Consider the following 13,288-nt stretch of genomic DNA (forward strand, 5'->3'; position numbering starts at 1 on the left):
AAACAACCCAGATATTCTATGGATGTCACTGGAAACAGCCTGGCATTGAATATCCAGGCTCAGCGCTGATCGTGGTACTTAGCCAGCCTGCGTCCTGTGGGCTGAAGATTAGCTGGCATACATATGGTCACATGGGGGGGGTATCTGCTTGGGGCCACAGGGGCCTGGGCCCCCGCAGATTTCACCCTGGCCCCCCTCCCCACCGTCAACCCTCCCCCGCTGCTTTTTGCTGGCGGGGGGCTCCAACCCCCGCCAGTCGAGGTCCGACCCGCAGTCTTCATATTTCGTCTTCCTCCGACTCCTCCGTGGCCATGCTGTAACGCTGCTGATTCGTTGAATCCAGTTCGGAGTCTGACGTCGCAGCACGTTGTACGCGCGTACAAAGTGCTGCGACGTCAGACTCTGAACTGGATTCAACGAATCAGCAGCGTTACTTACAGCATGGCCACGGAGGAGTCGGAGGAAGATGAAATATGAAGACTGCGGGTCGGACCTCGACTGGCGGGGGTTGGAGCCCCCCGCCAGCAAAAGTAAGCAGCGGGGGAGGGTTGACGGCGGGGGGGGGGGGGGGGGTGGAGAGTGGCGGCGGTGGCGGGGGGTGGGAGGGAGGCAAAAATGCGCCCCCCCTCTCTGGCTCTGGCCCCCCCTACCGCCGGATTCCAGATACGCCCCTGGGTCACATCTCTAAGGTTCTGTTTTAAGATTATATTACTGTTCTCATTACTATTCTGTTACTATTATTCTGTTTGCGAGCATTGCCATTTTGAATCTATATTTGTTCATTTTAAAATAAGAAAAAGCGTTGAAATTGATAAAATGGCCCCTAAATAGCTGGGAAATTCTGAAGGGCTATCTGACTCTCTAACAATTCATAAAGGAGTCTAGTTGCTAAGCTGCATTTGTTACACTACATAGGAATCAATGTGAACTAACAGTGTGGTGGTGCCCATATCAACTGCTAGCATGTGCTAATTGCTGTGTTAAACAGCTAAAGTGAAGGTGGTGGTGGTGGTGGGGGGGGGGGGGGGGTGAAATGAGTAGGGAATAGGAAGGGACTATGCTCTGCAGTTACTAAGGTGGTCATCTCTGTGTATTAACTGTTAATGTGCCAGATAGCAGAGGTGTAGGGAACTGCATTCCAAGGGCAATTGTATAGCATAGGTACTATACTAAAATTTATGCACCCATTATACAGGTAATTAAACTCTGGAATTTGTTGCTAGAGAATGTGGTAAAAGCAGTTAGCTTAGTGGCTTTAAAAAAGGGTTAGATAGCTTCTTAAAAGAAAAGTCCATAAGCAATTATTAAAATGGACTTGGGGGGAAATCCACTGCTTATTTCTGGGATAAGCAGCATAAAATGTATTGTACTGTTTTGAGATCTTGCCAGCTACTTGTAACCTGGATTGGCCACTCTTGGAAACAGGATGCTGGGCTTGATGGACCTTTGGTCTTTCCCAATATGGCAATACTTATGTACTTATGTGCCTAGACTAAGCCAGTGCTTGACTTTAATAAAACAGCTGAAGTGACCTTTCCCGAGACATTGCCAGATATCTGTGACCTGGATTAGCCACTATTGGAAACAGGATACTGGGGTTCATGGACCTTCGGTTTACCCTGTATGGCAACACATATGTATTTCAGAATAATGGCATTTATGCGTGTACATACGTAAATGGCAAAAGAAAATCTACCTAAGAGCTATGCTGCAGATATCCACTTAATTATTACATAGGGGCCTTTTTACTAAAGTTTAGCATGTGCTAAATGCTAAGAAGCCCATAGGTGAATGGGCTTCTTAGCATGTAGCGTGTTCTAATTCCTTTAGTGCACACTAAGCTTTAGAAAAAGGGCTCCATAACTCAGACAGTGCATGGACATGGCTCAAACGTAGGCATGTAATGTGTAGAATGTTCCAAATAATGCACCTATCAATGGCATTTAGGCGCTAACAATGACACCAGCTCTGTGGCTGGTGCTAAGTGTTTCTGTCTAACTTTTAGGTGTATATAAACCTGGTTATGCTAGTATTCTATAAAAGGATGTATTTGTCGATTGGTCTCAGTCAAAGCAAAATAAATATCCTACAATGGGATAGCTTAAAGTCCAAACCAAAAGCATTCTAAAGTTCTTTCGGGGTGCTTGTGAAAAAGAGGACTGGATAAAAAACACAGATGACAGAAGCTCCTCTGGTGGCGGGTTAATACATTGTGTGATCTAAAGGATTTGCATTTCACGAGGGATTTCTTAGGAAAAGGAGGATTGAGGGGTTATTGAGGATGGGCAGACTGGATAGGCCGTTTGGCCCTTATCTGATGTTTCTATATTTGTTAATGACATTCCAGTGATCTTGAAACTTGACGCAATGGCACAGATTAGTGTATTACCCGAAGAGGAAATGGAAAAACTGAAAAAGAAATGCAGACAGCTCAACAAAACAATTAAACTGAAAGCACACAAAGTGCTATGCAAACATAATAAAAAAATCAGAGGGGAAGTACCTCCCTAGAAATTTTAAAATGAGCTCAGAAAAGAAGATATTTATTGTGGAAATGAAAACAAGTCAAGGTCTAAAAATGATGTCAAACATTTTCTACGTGTAATACCCTTCCTAAAAGACTAACATCTGAAGTATTGTCAGCCACACAATCCAAATATTTTAAAGGAGGTGTGGAGGTGTATTTTCAAAGCACTTAGACTTACAAAGTTACATGCAGGTTTATTTTCGAAAGAGAAGGGTGCCCATCTTTCAACACAAATCGGGAGATGGGCGTCCTTCTCCCAGGGTCACCCAAATCGGCATAATCGAAAGCCGATTTTGGGCGTCCCCAACTGCTTTCCGTCGCGGGGACGACCAAAGTTCCTGGGGGCATGCCAGAAGCATAGCAAAGGCGGGACTGGGGCGTGCTTAACACATGGGCGTCCTCGGCTGATAATGGAAAAAAGAAGGGCGTCCCTGACGAGCACTTGGCCGACTTTACTTGGTCCATTTTTTCTTGCGACCAAGCCTCAAAAAGTTGCACGAATTGACCAAATGACCACCGGAGGGAATCGGCGACGACCTCCCCTTATTCCCCCAGTGGTCACTAACCCCCTCCCACCCTCAAAAAAAAAACTTTAAAAATATTTTTTGCCAGCCTCAAATGTCATACCCAACTCCCTGACAGCAGTATGCAGGTCCTTGGAGCAGTTTTAGTGGGTGCAGTGCACTTCAGGCAGGCGGACCCAAGCCCCCCCCCCCACCTGTTACACTTGTGGTGGTAAATGTGAGACCTTCAAAACCCACCAGAAACCCACTGTATCCACATGTAGGTGCCCCCCTTCACCTGTAAAGGCTATGGTAGTGTTGTACAGATGTGTGGAGTGGGTTTTCGGGGGCTCAGTACCCAAGGTAAGGGAGCTTTGCACCTGGGAGCAATTTCTGAAGTCCACTGCAGTTCCCCCTAGGGTGCCCGGTTGATGTCCTGGCATGTCAGGGGGACCAGTGCACTACGAATGCTGGCTCCTCCCACGACCAAAGGGCTTGTATTTGGTCGTTTCTGAGATGAGCGTCCTCGGTTTCCATTATTGCCGAAAACGGGGGACGACCATCTCTAATGTCGACCTAAATGTTGAGATTTGGGCGTCCCTGAACGTATTATCGAAACGAAAGATGGATGCCCATCTTATTTCGCTTCTATGGGTTTCCCCGCCCCTTCACCAGGACATCCTGCGATGACATCTTCAGGAAAACTTGGGTGCCCCGTTCGATTATGCCCCTCATGGTAACCTATGGAACCTTGTAAGCCTAAGGACCTCTTTTACTAAATTGCGCTAGCGATTCTTGCTCAGCAAATGCGACGTAGCTCAAATGGGCTGCGGTGCCTTTGCCACGTCATGAATCGCTAGCGCAGTTTAGTAAAAGAGGACCTACATGCTTTGAAAATGAGCCCCATAGTTTACCACAAAAAGGTTTTATTGTTAATATTTTTTTTATCAGAAGAACAAAATAGTATAAACCCAACAAACAATTTGGCACAGTCCTTTTTTAAGGAAAGAGGGCCTCCTGATACAGCCCTCTGGGAAACACATGACCATATCGAGTTTGTGCTCCTGTTAATTTATTTGGATATTGGCTACAGCTGTTTTTAAGATAAGATGTTCTTCCCCATGTGTTTGGAAGACTCATTTTGTTGTGCATATTTTTGGAAAGCAGTGGATTCTATAACAACCACCCAATTTTGAGAGTTTCTGCATTATATATATTTGTGTTATTCAGAAAATGCTATTTGAACTATTTTTCCGGAGCAGATCTAATGTGACTATTATACTTTTAGTCTGCTGTGTGACACCGTAGTGACCTTCCTTATTTTTATTTTGTAAAAGCAACGTAAGTGCCTATGTTTCTTCATAAAAAAGGCTTGTATAATGGTCCCCAGTAACAGGCAAATTCACATCTGCTCCAAAGGGAGTGCAAAGATGTGTTTGTACTCCCAACCCCCTAATTCTGTGATCTTCCATGCACATTTCCTTGCTCAGTGCACACAATTGCACATCTAGGTTATAGAAGACTGGAAGGTTACATGTGTAGGAATTAATTGGCACTAACCAACAATAAGTAGTGATAATAGGAGTTAATTGGCGCTAATTTGCAGTTATCTGCCGGATTCTATATATCGCGCCTAGCGTTCCGCATCAAAATCTACATGTATTCCATAACAACACACGTAACTTAATTGGCTTAACAAGCTAATCAGTGTTGATAACAGCACTTAACAGGCAATAATGATCACTAATTGTCAATAATTATAATTTACGTGTATAACTCGCTAAGCATATTCTGTAATGTACTGAGCCTAAATTCTAATGTGCACAGTTCAAAATGGGCGTGGTAATGGGCGGGGAAAAGGGGGTTTCATGGGCATTCCCAAATTTAAGTGTGTTGTTATAGAATATGGCCCTCTGAGCCTAAATCTGCGCACTGGGATTTATGCCATCCTTGAAACATTAGGTGCATAACTTAGGTATTGTATAACACTGAGTCTACATTTTTGGAAAGTGTCTGGCCTGCACATGCCCCTCCCCTGGCTAAGTCTTCTTTTCAGTTGCACGGGATACAATTTAGGTTCCCAGAGTTATAAAATAGGGTATAGGCAGATCCATGCGTAAGTCCAATTAGTGCCAATTAACATCAATAATTGATTGTCAATGGCTCATTAGCTAATTGGTTAATAATACATGGATCTGGTATCCATGCCCAAATTTGGGTGACCTTTATGGAATCCGGGGGAGAATATGCCTCTTCAACTAGAACATCCTCCATATGATAAAATTACTTTTCAATTTATTTCACAGTGGAAAGGAATTTTTCTATTTTAATGGACTTCGGGAGTAATTCTATAACCCTGGAAGGCAACTGTAAGGGTGGTCAGAAAGAGAATGGAAGAAAGAGCTTCTTTTTTTTTTGAATATGATAGACACAATAATTAGGTTGTCAAGGTACAGTACAGCTTGTGCTCAAACCCTGGAACATGGTTGCCACAGAGAGGCAAAGGCTGTGAGCAGAATGTTCCTTTACGAGAACAGACACATCTTCTGAACTTTGTAATGCCTATTCAAGATGAAAACAGGTTTGAAGCTTTAAGATTTATGAAAAGCAAAATAAATGAAGTCATGATTGATCGGTGGTATTGGCGATGAAGGTGGAAGCTAGTGTTCCAAACTGCGCAATTCTCCACTTATCTGGGTATGCTGTGTTATGATTTATAGGTGATATGTGTTCAATTTCTTGTTAAAATGTGCTTCATTGTCATTCAGTTATTGCAAAGTAGACATGAGTGGGGACTTCAGATGATTCTGTCAGACACTGACTTCACTTAGTACGGAAAGGGAAAGGGAAAGAAATTTGATATACCGCCTTTCTGTGGTTACAACCAAAGCAGCTTACATATAATATATTATATTATATATTATATTACATTTTGTAGGCACTGCCTTCCTGTTCCAATGATGTCAACTCTTGAAACAATCCTGAACTTTTAATTCTGTTCTGTACTTTATATCTGAGTTTTGTACCAAAATGTAGGACTGCATTTATTTGTTTCATATATATGTGTAAATATAACCCCCCCTCCCACATGCAATACTACAAGAGATAACATTACAATAAAAATAACTGGAAAAGCAATGCCCCTCCGCCCCTCCCGCCCCACCAACACACACACGTACACACATTAAGCATATGATGCTCTTAAGAACTTACATACCCCTGGAAATGTCCTGCACCACCCTCCAGCAACAACACCCTCAACATATATATTAACCCCCTAGATATCCCCACCTCCAACAGAAAGCGTACATATGGGAACTGAATGCTGAACAAAATAAGAGCGGACCATTACGTTTCAGTGTACATGGACTCGGTTTGGAAAACCATGATCCCATTCCCCTCTATAGAAGGTGTAAACAAAGCCAAAATAAAATACAGATGGGTATATAGATGCCGATCTATACCTCTTTATGGGACCTATTTTACGAAGATGTGTTTGCAGTTAACAAGGCAGCACACATTAACTGTTAAAGGGGTATCTTACCATTTATTGTGTACTACTATTAACAGAGAAGGTAGAATGAGGCAGAGAATGGCCAGAAAACAGGTGGTAACTACACCTCAGGTCACAAATACCTGGCAGAAACCCAAATAGTAGGAAGATTCTATGTTACCTATCCCAGGGCAAGCAGTGGCTTCCCCCATGTCTATCTCAATAGTAGACTATGGACTTTTACTCCAGGAACTTGTTCAAATCTTTTTTTGAACCCAGATATGCTAACCGCTGTTAAGATATCCTCTGGCAACGAGTTCCACACCTTAACTATTCATTGAGTGAAAAAATATTTCATCCTGTACGAGAAGATGCTGGGAATGCCCCCCAACAGTTAACACAGGACTTTAGCAGTTACCATGTGCTAATTTTGGCAATTAACATGCAGTAACTGCAAACTTTACTGCTCCTTAGCAAATAGGGCCGTATATATAGTATGTGATATAAAAATAATGGTTCATTCCAATTCTCCATCCTTACTATTGACATGTATCTCTGATGGTAATTAGCAATGCAAAACAAATAAGCTCTTAAGCTCTAATTAACCTTTCTTCAGTTACATGGGATATACATGGAGGTGAGCTTATTTTAGTACACTTTTTTTTAAATAAGCTTTTTTGTGAGAATTACTTTATCAAACCATGAGTACAGTTAAACTGACAAACAGGTGTATTAATATAGAAGTAAAAAGGAGTGCTAATGTTAGATTTCATTTTACTAAAATACGTTATGCAGCTAACCTGCAAATTTGTGTGTGGTAATTGTTTACTATGACAGCATGACAGTGCACATTAATTCATGCATGCTGTGAGGAAGTGGGTGGGTTACAGACAGAGAATGGACATGGACTTCACAATACAGTTAGCACACAGTACTTAACCATACACTGTCATTTGTGCAGTAAGGGGGCTTTTTTTTACTAAGGCACGGTAGGCCTAACATGGGCCTACCATGCGGTAAAAGGCACTACCAAGGATTGTCCTGAGGTGTCCCACAGTAGTTTGGTCATTAGTGCATGCTGCTTCACGGTAAAAGAAAATATATATTTTGCTGCGGGAGACATGACAGTAGGGATGTCAGTAGCGTGGGGACATGTTCATGTGCTACCTGATTAGTGTGGGAGTCCTTACTGCCTCCTAAATAAGTGGCAGTAAGGGCTCCTGACGGTAATGGCCACGCGCTAAGGGACCGATTCTATATATGTCACCTAAAATTAATGCGCGCTAGGTAATTACACCTAACCGTGGTATTTAGAATACGCATATGTGTAGTTAATGTTACTGAATCTATGCCCGTCCATTTACACCAATGAAAAGCTGGTGTAAATCCCTGCACGCAGATTTACGCTCATTGGCCAATATTTTATAACAATGTGCATACATTTTGGAACGCCTATTTCCATGTCCCTTAACCACACCCCTTTTTGCCTGCACACATTAGAATTTAGGTGCAGTACATTACAGAATACACTTAGCAATGTACATGCGTAAATTTAATTTTTGCCAATTAGTGCTCATTACTGCTTGTTAAGAGATGTAACAACGCTTAACAGCTTGTTAAAATTATTAATCTATGCACATAGTTATAAAATACACCTAGATTTACATGCAAAATTGCATGTAACTCTAGATGTGCTATACAGAATCCGGGGTAACCCCCTGCTATGCTAAAAGTGTCCACAGTGTGCGGGAAACCCACTTGCAGTGCTGGCCACTTTTTAGCGCAGCTTACTAAAAGACCCCTTAGCGTGGGTACACTATTGGGTACAGGAGTAGTCTAACGGTTGGTGGAGGGTGCTCGGAACTGCAGCTCCTTTTGATCCTGGGAAAGTCACCTCCATTTCCCCAGGTACAAAACTTAGGTTCTCAGCCCACTAGGGACAAAGCAATTTCCTGCACATAATATAAGTAAAACGCTTTGGTGTACCACAGAAAGGCAGTATATCATATCTACCCTTTATAACACAAAGAATATGTAAGGGAATTATTAGTCTTTTGGTTGCAGTCAAAGCAAGGAGATATTAACTGCATACTCACTAATTGTGAATAGTCTTAAGGAACATTTTAGTGCAGTAACTGCAGAGGACATGCTGAGCATACTGCCAACAATTAACTCACAGCTTTTGCACTCACTGCTGTTAAAGCACGGTAAGTACAAAAAATGTATCGCACTGTAGTAAAAGGGTAACATAATGTCCATCAGCTTCTGTGTTCAGTGAAATGTTAATTCCTTAATCTTCTCCATGGAATTCATGTCATTCAACATGAAACGAAGAGATTTTTCCCATTAAAAGCAACAAAACTATAAGAAATAGCATGAAAAGGGGAATTTCCAGTGAGAAGAAATAAAAAGAAGGCTCTTTCAAAGAGGTGGAAATGAATTTCAGAATTTCAACATGTAGCTCAGTTTTATCCACATCAAAAGAAACAATAAAGACAGAGGAGTTTGAAATACGAACTTTACAAAGAGAAGCCTCTTTTGAAAAAACAATGGAAATGAACAATGTGGGCAACAGTGCAGGTAATTTTGACAGGGATGGAATATTTTTATTGGGTATGAGCGAGGGGAGGGGAGTAGAGAGAGTACTATAGTACTATATGACAGAAATGTTATCTTAGACAGTAAGGTCCCTATTTACAAAGGCGCACTAGTGTTTTTAGCACGTGCTAACCATGTAGAATGAGCGTCTACATGGTTAGTGCGTGCTAATTTTTAGCGTGCACTAAAATTGCTAGTGCACCTTTCTAAACAGGGCCCTAAGAATCTATTCTGTGGAAAAGGAAACTAATATGCATTTCTTTATTTAGCTATTTGCTGCCTGCTCTTTCAATAAAATATGGTATTCGAAGCTGATGAGTCGGAGAAACTTAATGAATTCTCTGTAAACCTGGAGGATGTAATGGGGCAGTTCTACAAATTGAAGAGTAGCAAATCTCCTGGACCGGATGGTATTCATAACAGAGTACTGATAGAACTGAAAATGAGCTTGCGGAGTTATTGTTAGTAATATGTAATTTATCCTTAAAATCGAGCATGGTACCGGAAGATTGGAGGGTGGCCAATGTAACTCCGATTTTTAAAAAAGGTTCCAGAGGAGATCCGGGAAATTATAGACCGGTGAGTCTGACGTTGGTGCCGGGCAAATGGTGGAGATTATTATTAAGAACAAAATTACAGAGCGTATTCAAAAGCATGGATTAATGAGACAAAGTCAACATGGATTTAGTGAAGGGAAATCTTGCCTCACCAATCTACTACATTTCTTTGAAGGGGTGAACAAACGTGGATAAAGGTGAGCCGGTTGATATTGTGTATCTGGATTTTCAGAAGGTGTTTGACAAAGTACCTCATGAAAGACTACAGAGGAAATTGGAGAATCATGGGATAGGAGGTAGTGTTCTATTGTGGATTAAAAACTGGTTAAAAGATAGAAAACAGAGAGTAGGGTTAAATGGTCAGTATTCTCAATGGAAAAGGGTAGTTAGTGGGGTTCCCCAGGGGTCTGTGCTGGGACCGCTGCTTTTTAACATATTTATAAATGACCTAGAGATGGGAGTAAATAGTGAGGTAATTAAATTTGCTGATGACACAAAGTTATTCAAAGTCGTTAAATCGCAGGAGGATTATGAAAAATTACAAGAGGACCTTACGAGACTGGGCGTCTAAATAGCAGATGACGTTTAATGTGAGCAAGTGCAACGTGATGCATGTGGGAAAGAGGAACCCGAATTATAGCTATGTAATGCAAGGTTCCACGTTAGGATTCACAGACCAAGAAAGGGATCTAGGTGTTGTCGTTGATGATACGTTGAAACCTTCTGATCGGCTAAGAAAGCAAATAGAATGTTAGGTATTATTAGAAAAGGAATGGAAAACAAAAATGAGGATGTTATAATGCCTTTGTACCGCACCTCGAATATTGTGTTCAATTCTGGTTGCCGTATCTCAAAAAAGATATAGTGGAATTAGAAAAGGTGCAGAGAAGAGCAACGAAAATGAGAAAGGGGATGGGACGACATCCCTACGAGGAAAGGCTAAAGCGTCTAGGCTCTTCAGCTTGGAGAAATGGCGGCTGAGGGAAGATATGATAGAGGTCTATAAAATAATGCATGGAATGAAACGGGTAGATGTGAAGCGTCTGTTTACGCTTTCCAAAAATACTAAGACTAGGGGGCATGCGATGAAGCCACAATGTGGTAAATTTAAAACGAATCTGAGAAAATGTTTCTTCACTCAACGTGTGATTAAACTCTGGAATTCGTTGCCTGAGAATGTGGTAAAGGCTGTTAGCTTAGTGGAGTTTAAAAAAGGTTTGGACGGATTCCTAAAGAAAAAGTCCATAGACCATTATTAAATGGACTTGGTGGAAAATCCACTATTTCTGGGATAAGCAGTATAGAATGTTTTGTACTTTTTTGGGAGCTTGCCAGTTATTTGTGACCTGGATTGGCCACTGTTGGAAACAGGATGCTGGGCTTGATGGACCTTTGGTCTTTCCCAGTATGGCAATACTTATGTACTTATGTATGTACTTATGTACTGTAGACAGTAGATCACAATTCAAAGTTCTCTACAGCAATGCTAGCCTAAGCTGATGGATACTTACATGCAATCCGAACATAGGCTTTTCGGCTCTTTGTGGTGCCGGCAGAACTCCAAGCAACACACTGGCACCAGTAATCCTCAGGCCCAAACAGCTCCTCCACCTGCTGGCGAGAAATCTCAATGCTCACCTCACGGACGATGAGACCTGGCAAAACACAAGCAACATCCTTATATGCATCTGGTCTTGGAAGATTTTTACTTAGAATGATCTTGCTACTGTCAAATGCTTGTATTTCTTTTCACAGTAACATGCAATGCATTTGTAGTCAACTTAATTTTCCTTCACTTCTTTTCCACAACATATTAATTGAAAATAAGTATGTATAGCCTCAGGCATGTGTATTACATTGTACAGTTACTTTGCAACAGCATTCTTTCTCATAAGATGCTGTAGAGTCTGGTGCTCCAGTACAAAGGCGCTCCAAAATCCACTGGCTTTCTTGATGAATGCCCAATTCAGGGGGTCTGGAAATCTTTCAAAGAAGAGGGTTATAGGATACAGTAATTGCCTTGTGACCCTAGGCAAGTCACTAAGGGGCTCTTTTACTAAGCTGTGGTATAAAAGGGCCCTGTGGTAATGGCGGCGGCTGTTTTCGCTGCACGTTGAGGCCCTTTTTGCCACAGTGGGTAAAAAGGCTGAAAAAAGAAATGGCCATGAAGTAAGATTGCACTTACCGAGTGGCCATGCAGGGGGGGGGGGGGGCCTTACCTCCACCCACTGGGGTGGCTGTTAGGGTTCTCATGCTAACCCAGCGGTAACTGAGCAGCACGCAGTGTTGCCCGACTACCACCAGGTAACTGGTGCATTAAAAAATAGGGACTTATCTTCCGGCGTGCACTAGGGGTGGAACTACTGCCGGTGCCCATGTTGGGCTGGTGGTAGTTCCAGATTGCCGTGAAGTAAGCTCATGGTGGGGTTATCGCTGCTTAGTAAAACAGCCCCTTAAATCTTCATTGCCCAAGGAACAAAAACTTAGATTGTGAGCCCACCACATACAGAGAAAATACCTGCATCTAATAAATATAGACTGCTTTGGTTGTACCACAGGAAGTTGTTATATATCATGAAAGTGCACCAAAAACTAGGCATGAAATATATGGGCACTAAAGGTCAGATTCATTAAATGGTACCCAAAGTTAGGTGCCATTATGATCTGTGCTAAGATAGTATTCTGTAAAGGGCACACTGCAAAGAGTACCCTTTACAGAACATAAGAATAGCCAAACTGGATCAGAACAATGGCCCATCTAGCCCAGAATCCTGCTTCCAACAGTGGCCAATCCAGTACCTGGCAGAAACCCAATTAGTAGCAACATTTCATTCTACCAATCCCAGGGCAAACGGTGGTTCCCCATTTTTATCTCAATAGCAGACTATGGACTTTTCCTCCAGGAACCTGTCCAAACCATTTTAAAATCCAGATATGATAACTGCTGTTACCACATCCTCTGGCAACGAGTTCCAGAGCTTAACTATTTGTTGAGTGAAAAATATTTCCTCCTGTTTTAAAAGTATTACCATGTACTTCATTAAGTGTCCCCTAGTCTTAGTACTTTTTGAAAGAATTTACAATCGATTCATGTTTACCTGTTCTACACCACTCAGGATTTTGTAGACTTTGTAGAGGAAAGATATGATAGCTTTCCTCAGCTATTTTTCTACCAACCTGAAGAGCCTTAACCTCTTAAGCCTTTCCTCATATGAGAGGAGTTCCATCCCCTTAATCATTCTGATGGCCCTTTTTTGAACCTTTTCTAATTCTGCTATATCTTTTTTGAGATACAGCAACCAGAATTACACATAATACTCAAGGTGAGGTCACACCATGGAGCAATACAGAGGCATTAGAGTATTCTTTGTCTTATTTGCATTTACACCTAAAGTTGCCAGTTCCATGTGTTATAGTATTCTATAACTTACAAGTGGAACTGCAAGACTGATTTACCTATATGCACACTCCCTTTGTAGTTGCACACTATATAGAAACTTAGAAAAATGTAGATAAAGACCACACCGCCTATCCAGTCTGCACACCCATGTCATTTCCTCTCCCTTTCAATCCCTAAGAGATCCTATGTACTTGTCCCAAGCTCTCTTGA

The 13,288-nt window shown here is 41.8% G+C and overlaps 1 protein-coding gene across 1 annotated transcript in view; it reads right to left on the reverse strand.

The window, feature by feature from the left end:
• The window catches only part of UNC5C (unc-5 netrin receptor C), a 644,470-nt gene that overhangs the window by 260,307 nt on the left and 370,875 nt on the right, over positions 1–13,288 (reverse strand). Inside the window, exon 3 of the mRNA XM_030190711.1 lies at positions 11,190–11,333. Coding sequence (XP_030046571.1) covers positions 11,190–11,333 — 144 coding nt within the window. The remainder of the gene's footprint in view (positions 1–11,189; positions 11,334–13,288) is intronic.

Source organism: Microcaecilia unicolor, chromosome 2, assembly GCF_901765095.1.
Source record: "Microcaecilia unicolor chromosome 2, aMicUni1.1, whole genome shotgun sequence".
Classification (NCBI taxonomy): Eukaryota; Metazoa; Chordata; class Amphibia; order Gymnophiona; family Siphonopidae; genus Microcaecilia; species Microcaecilia unicolor.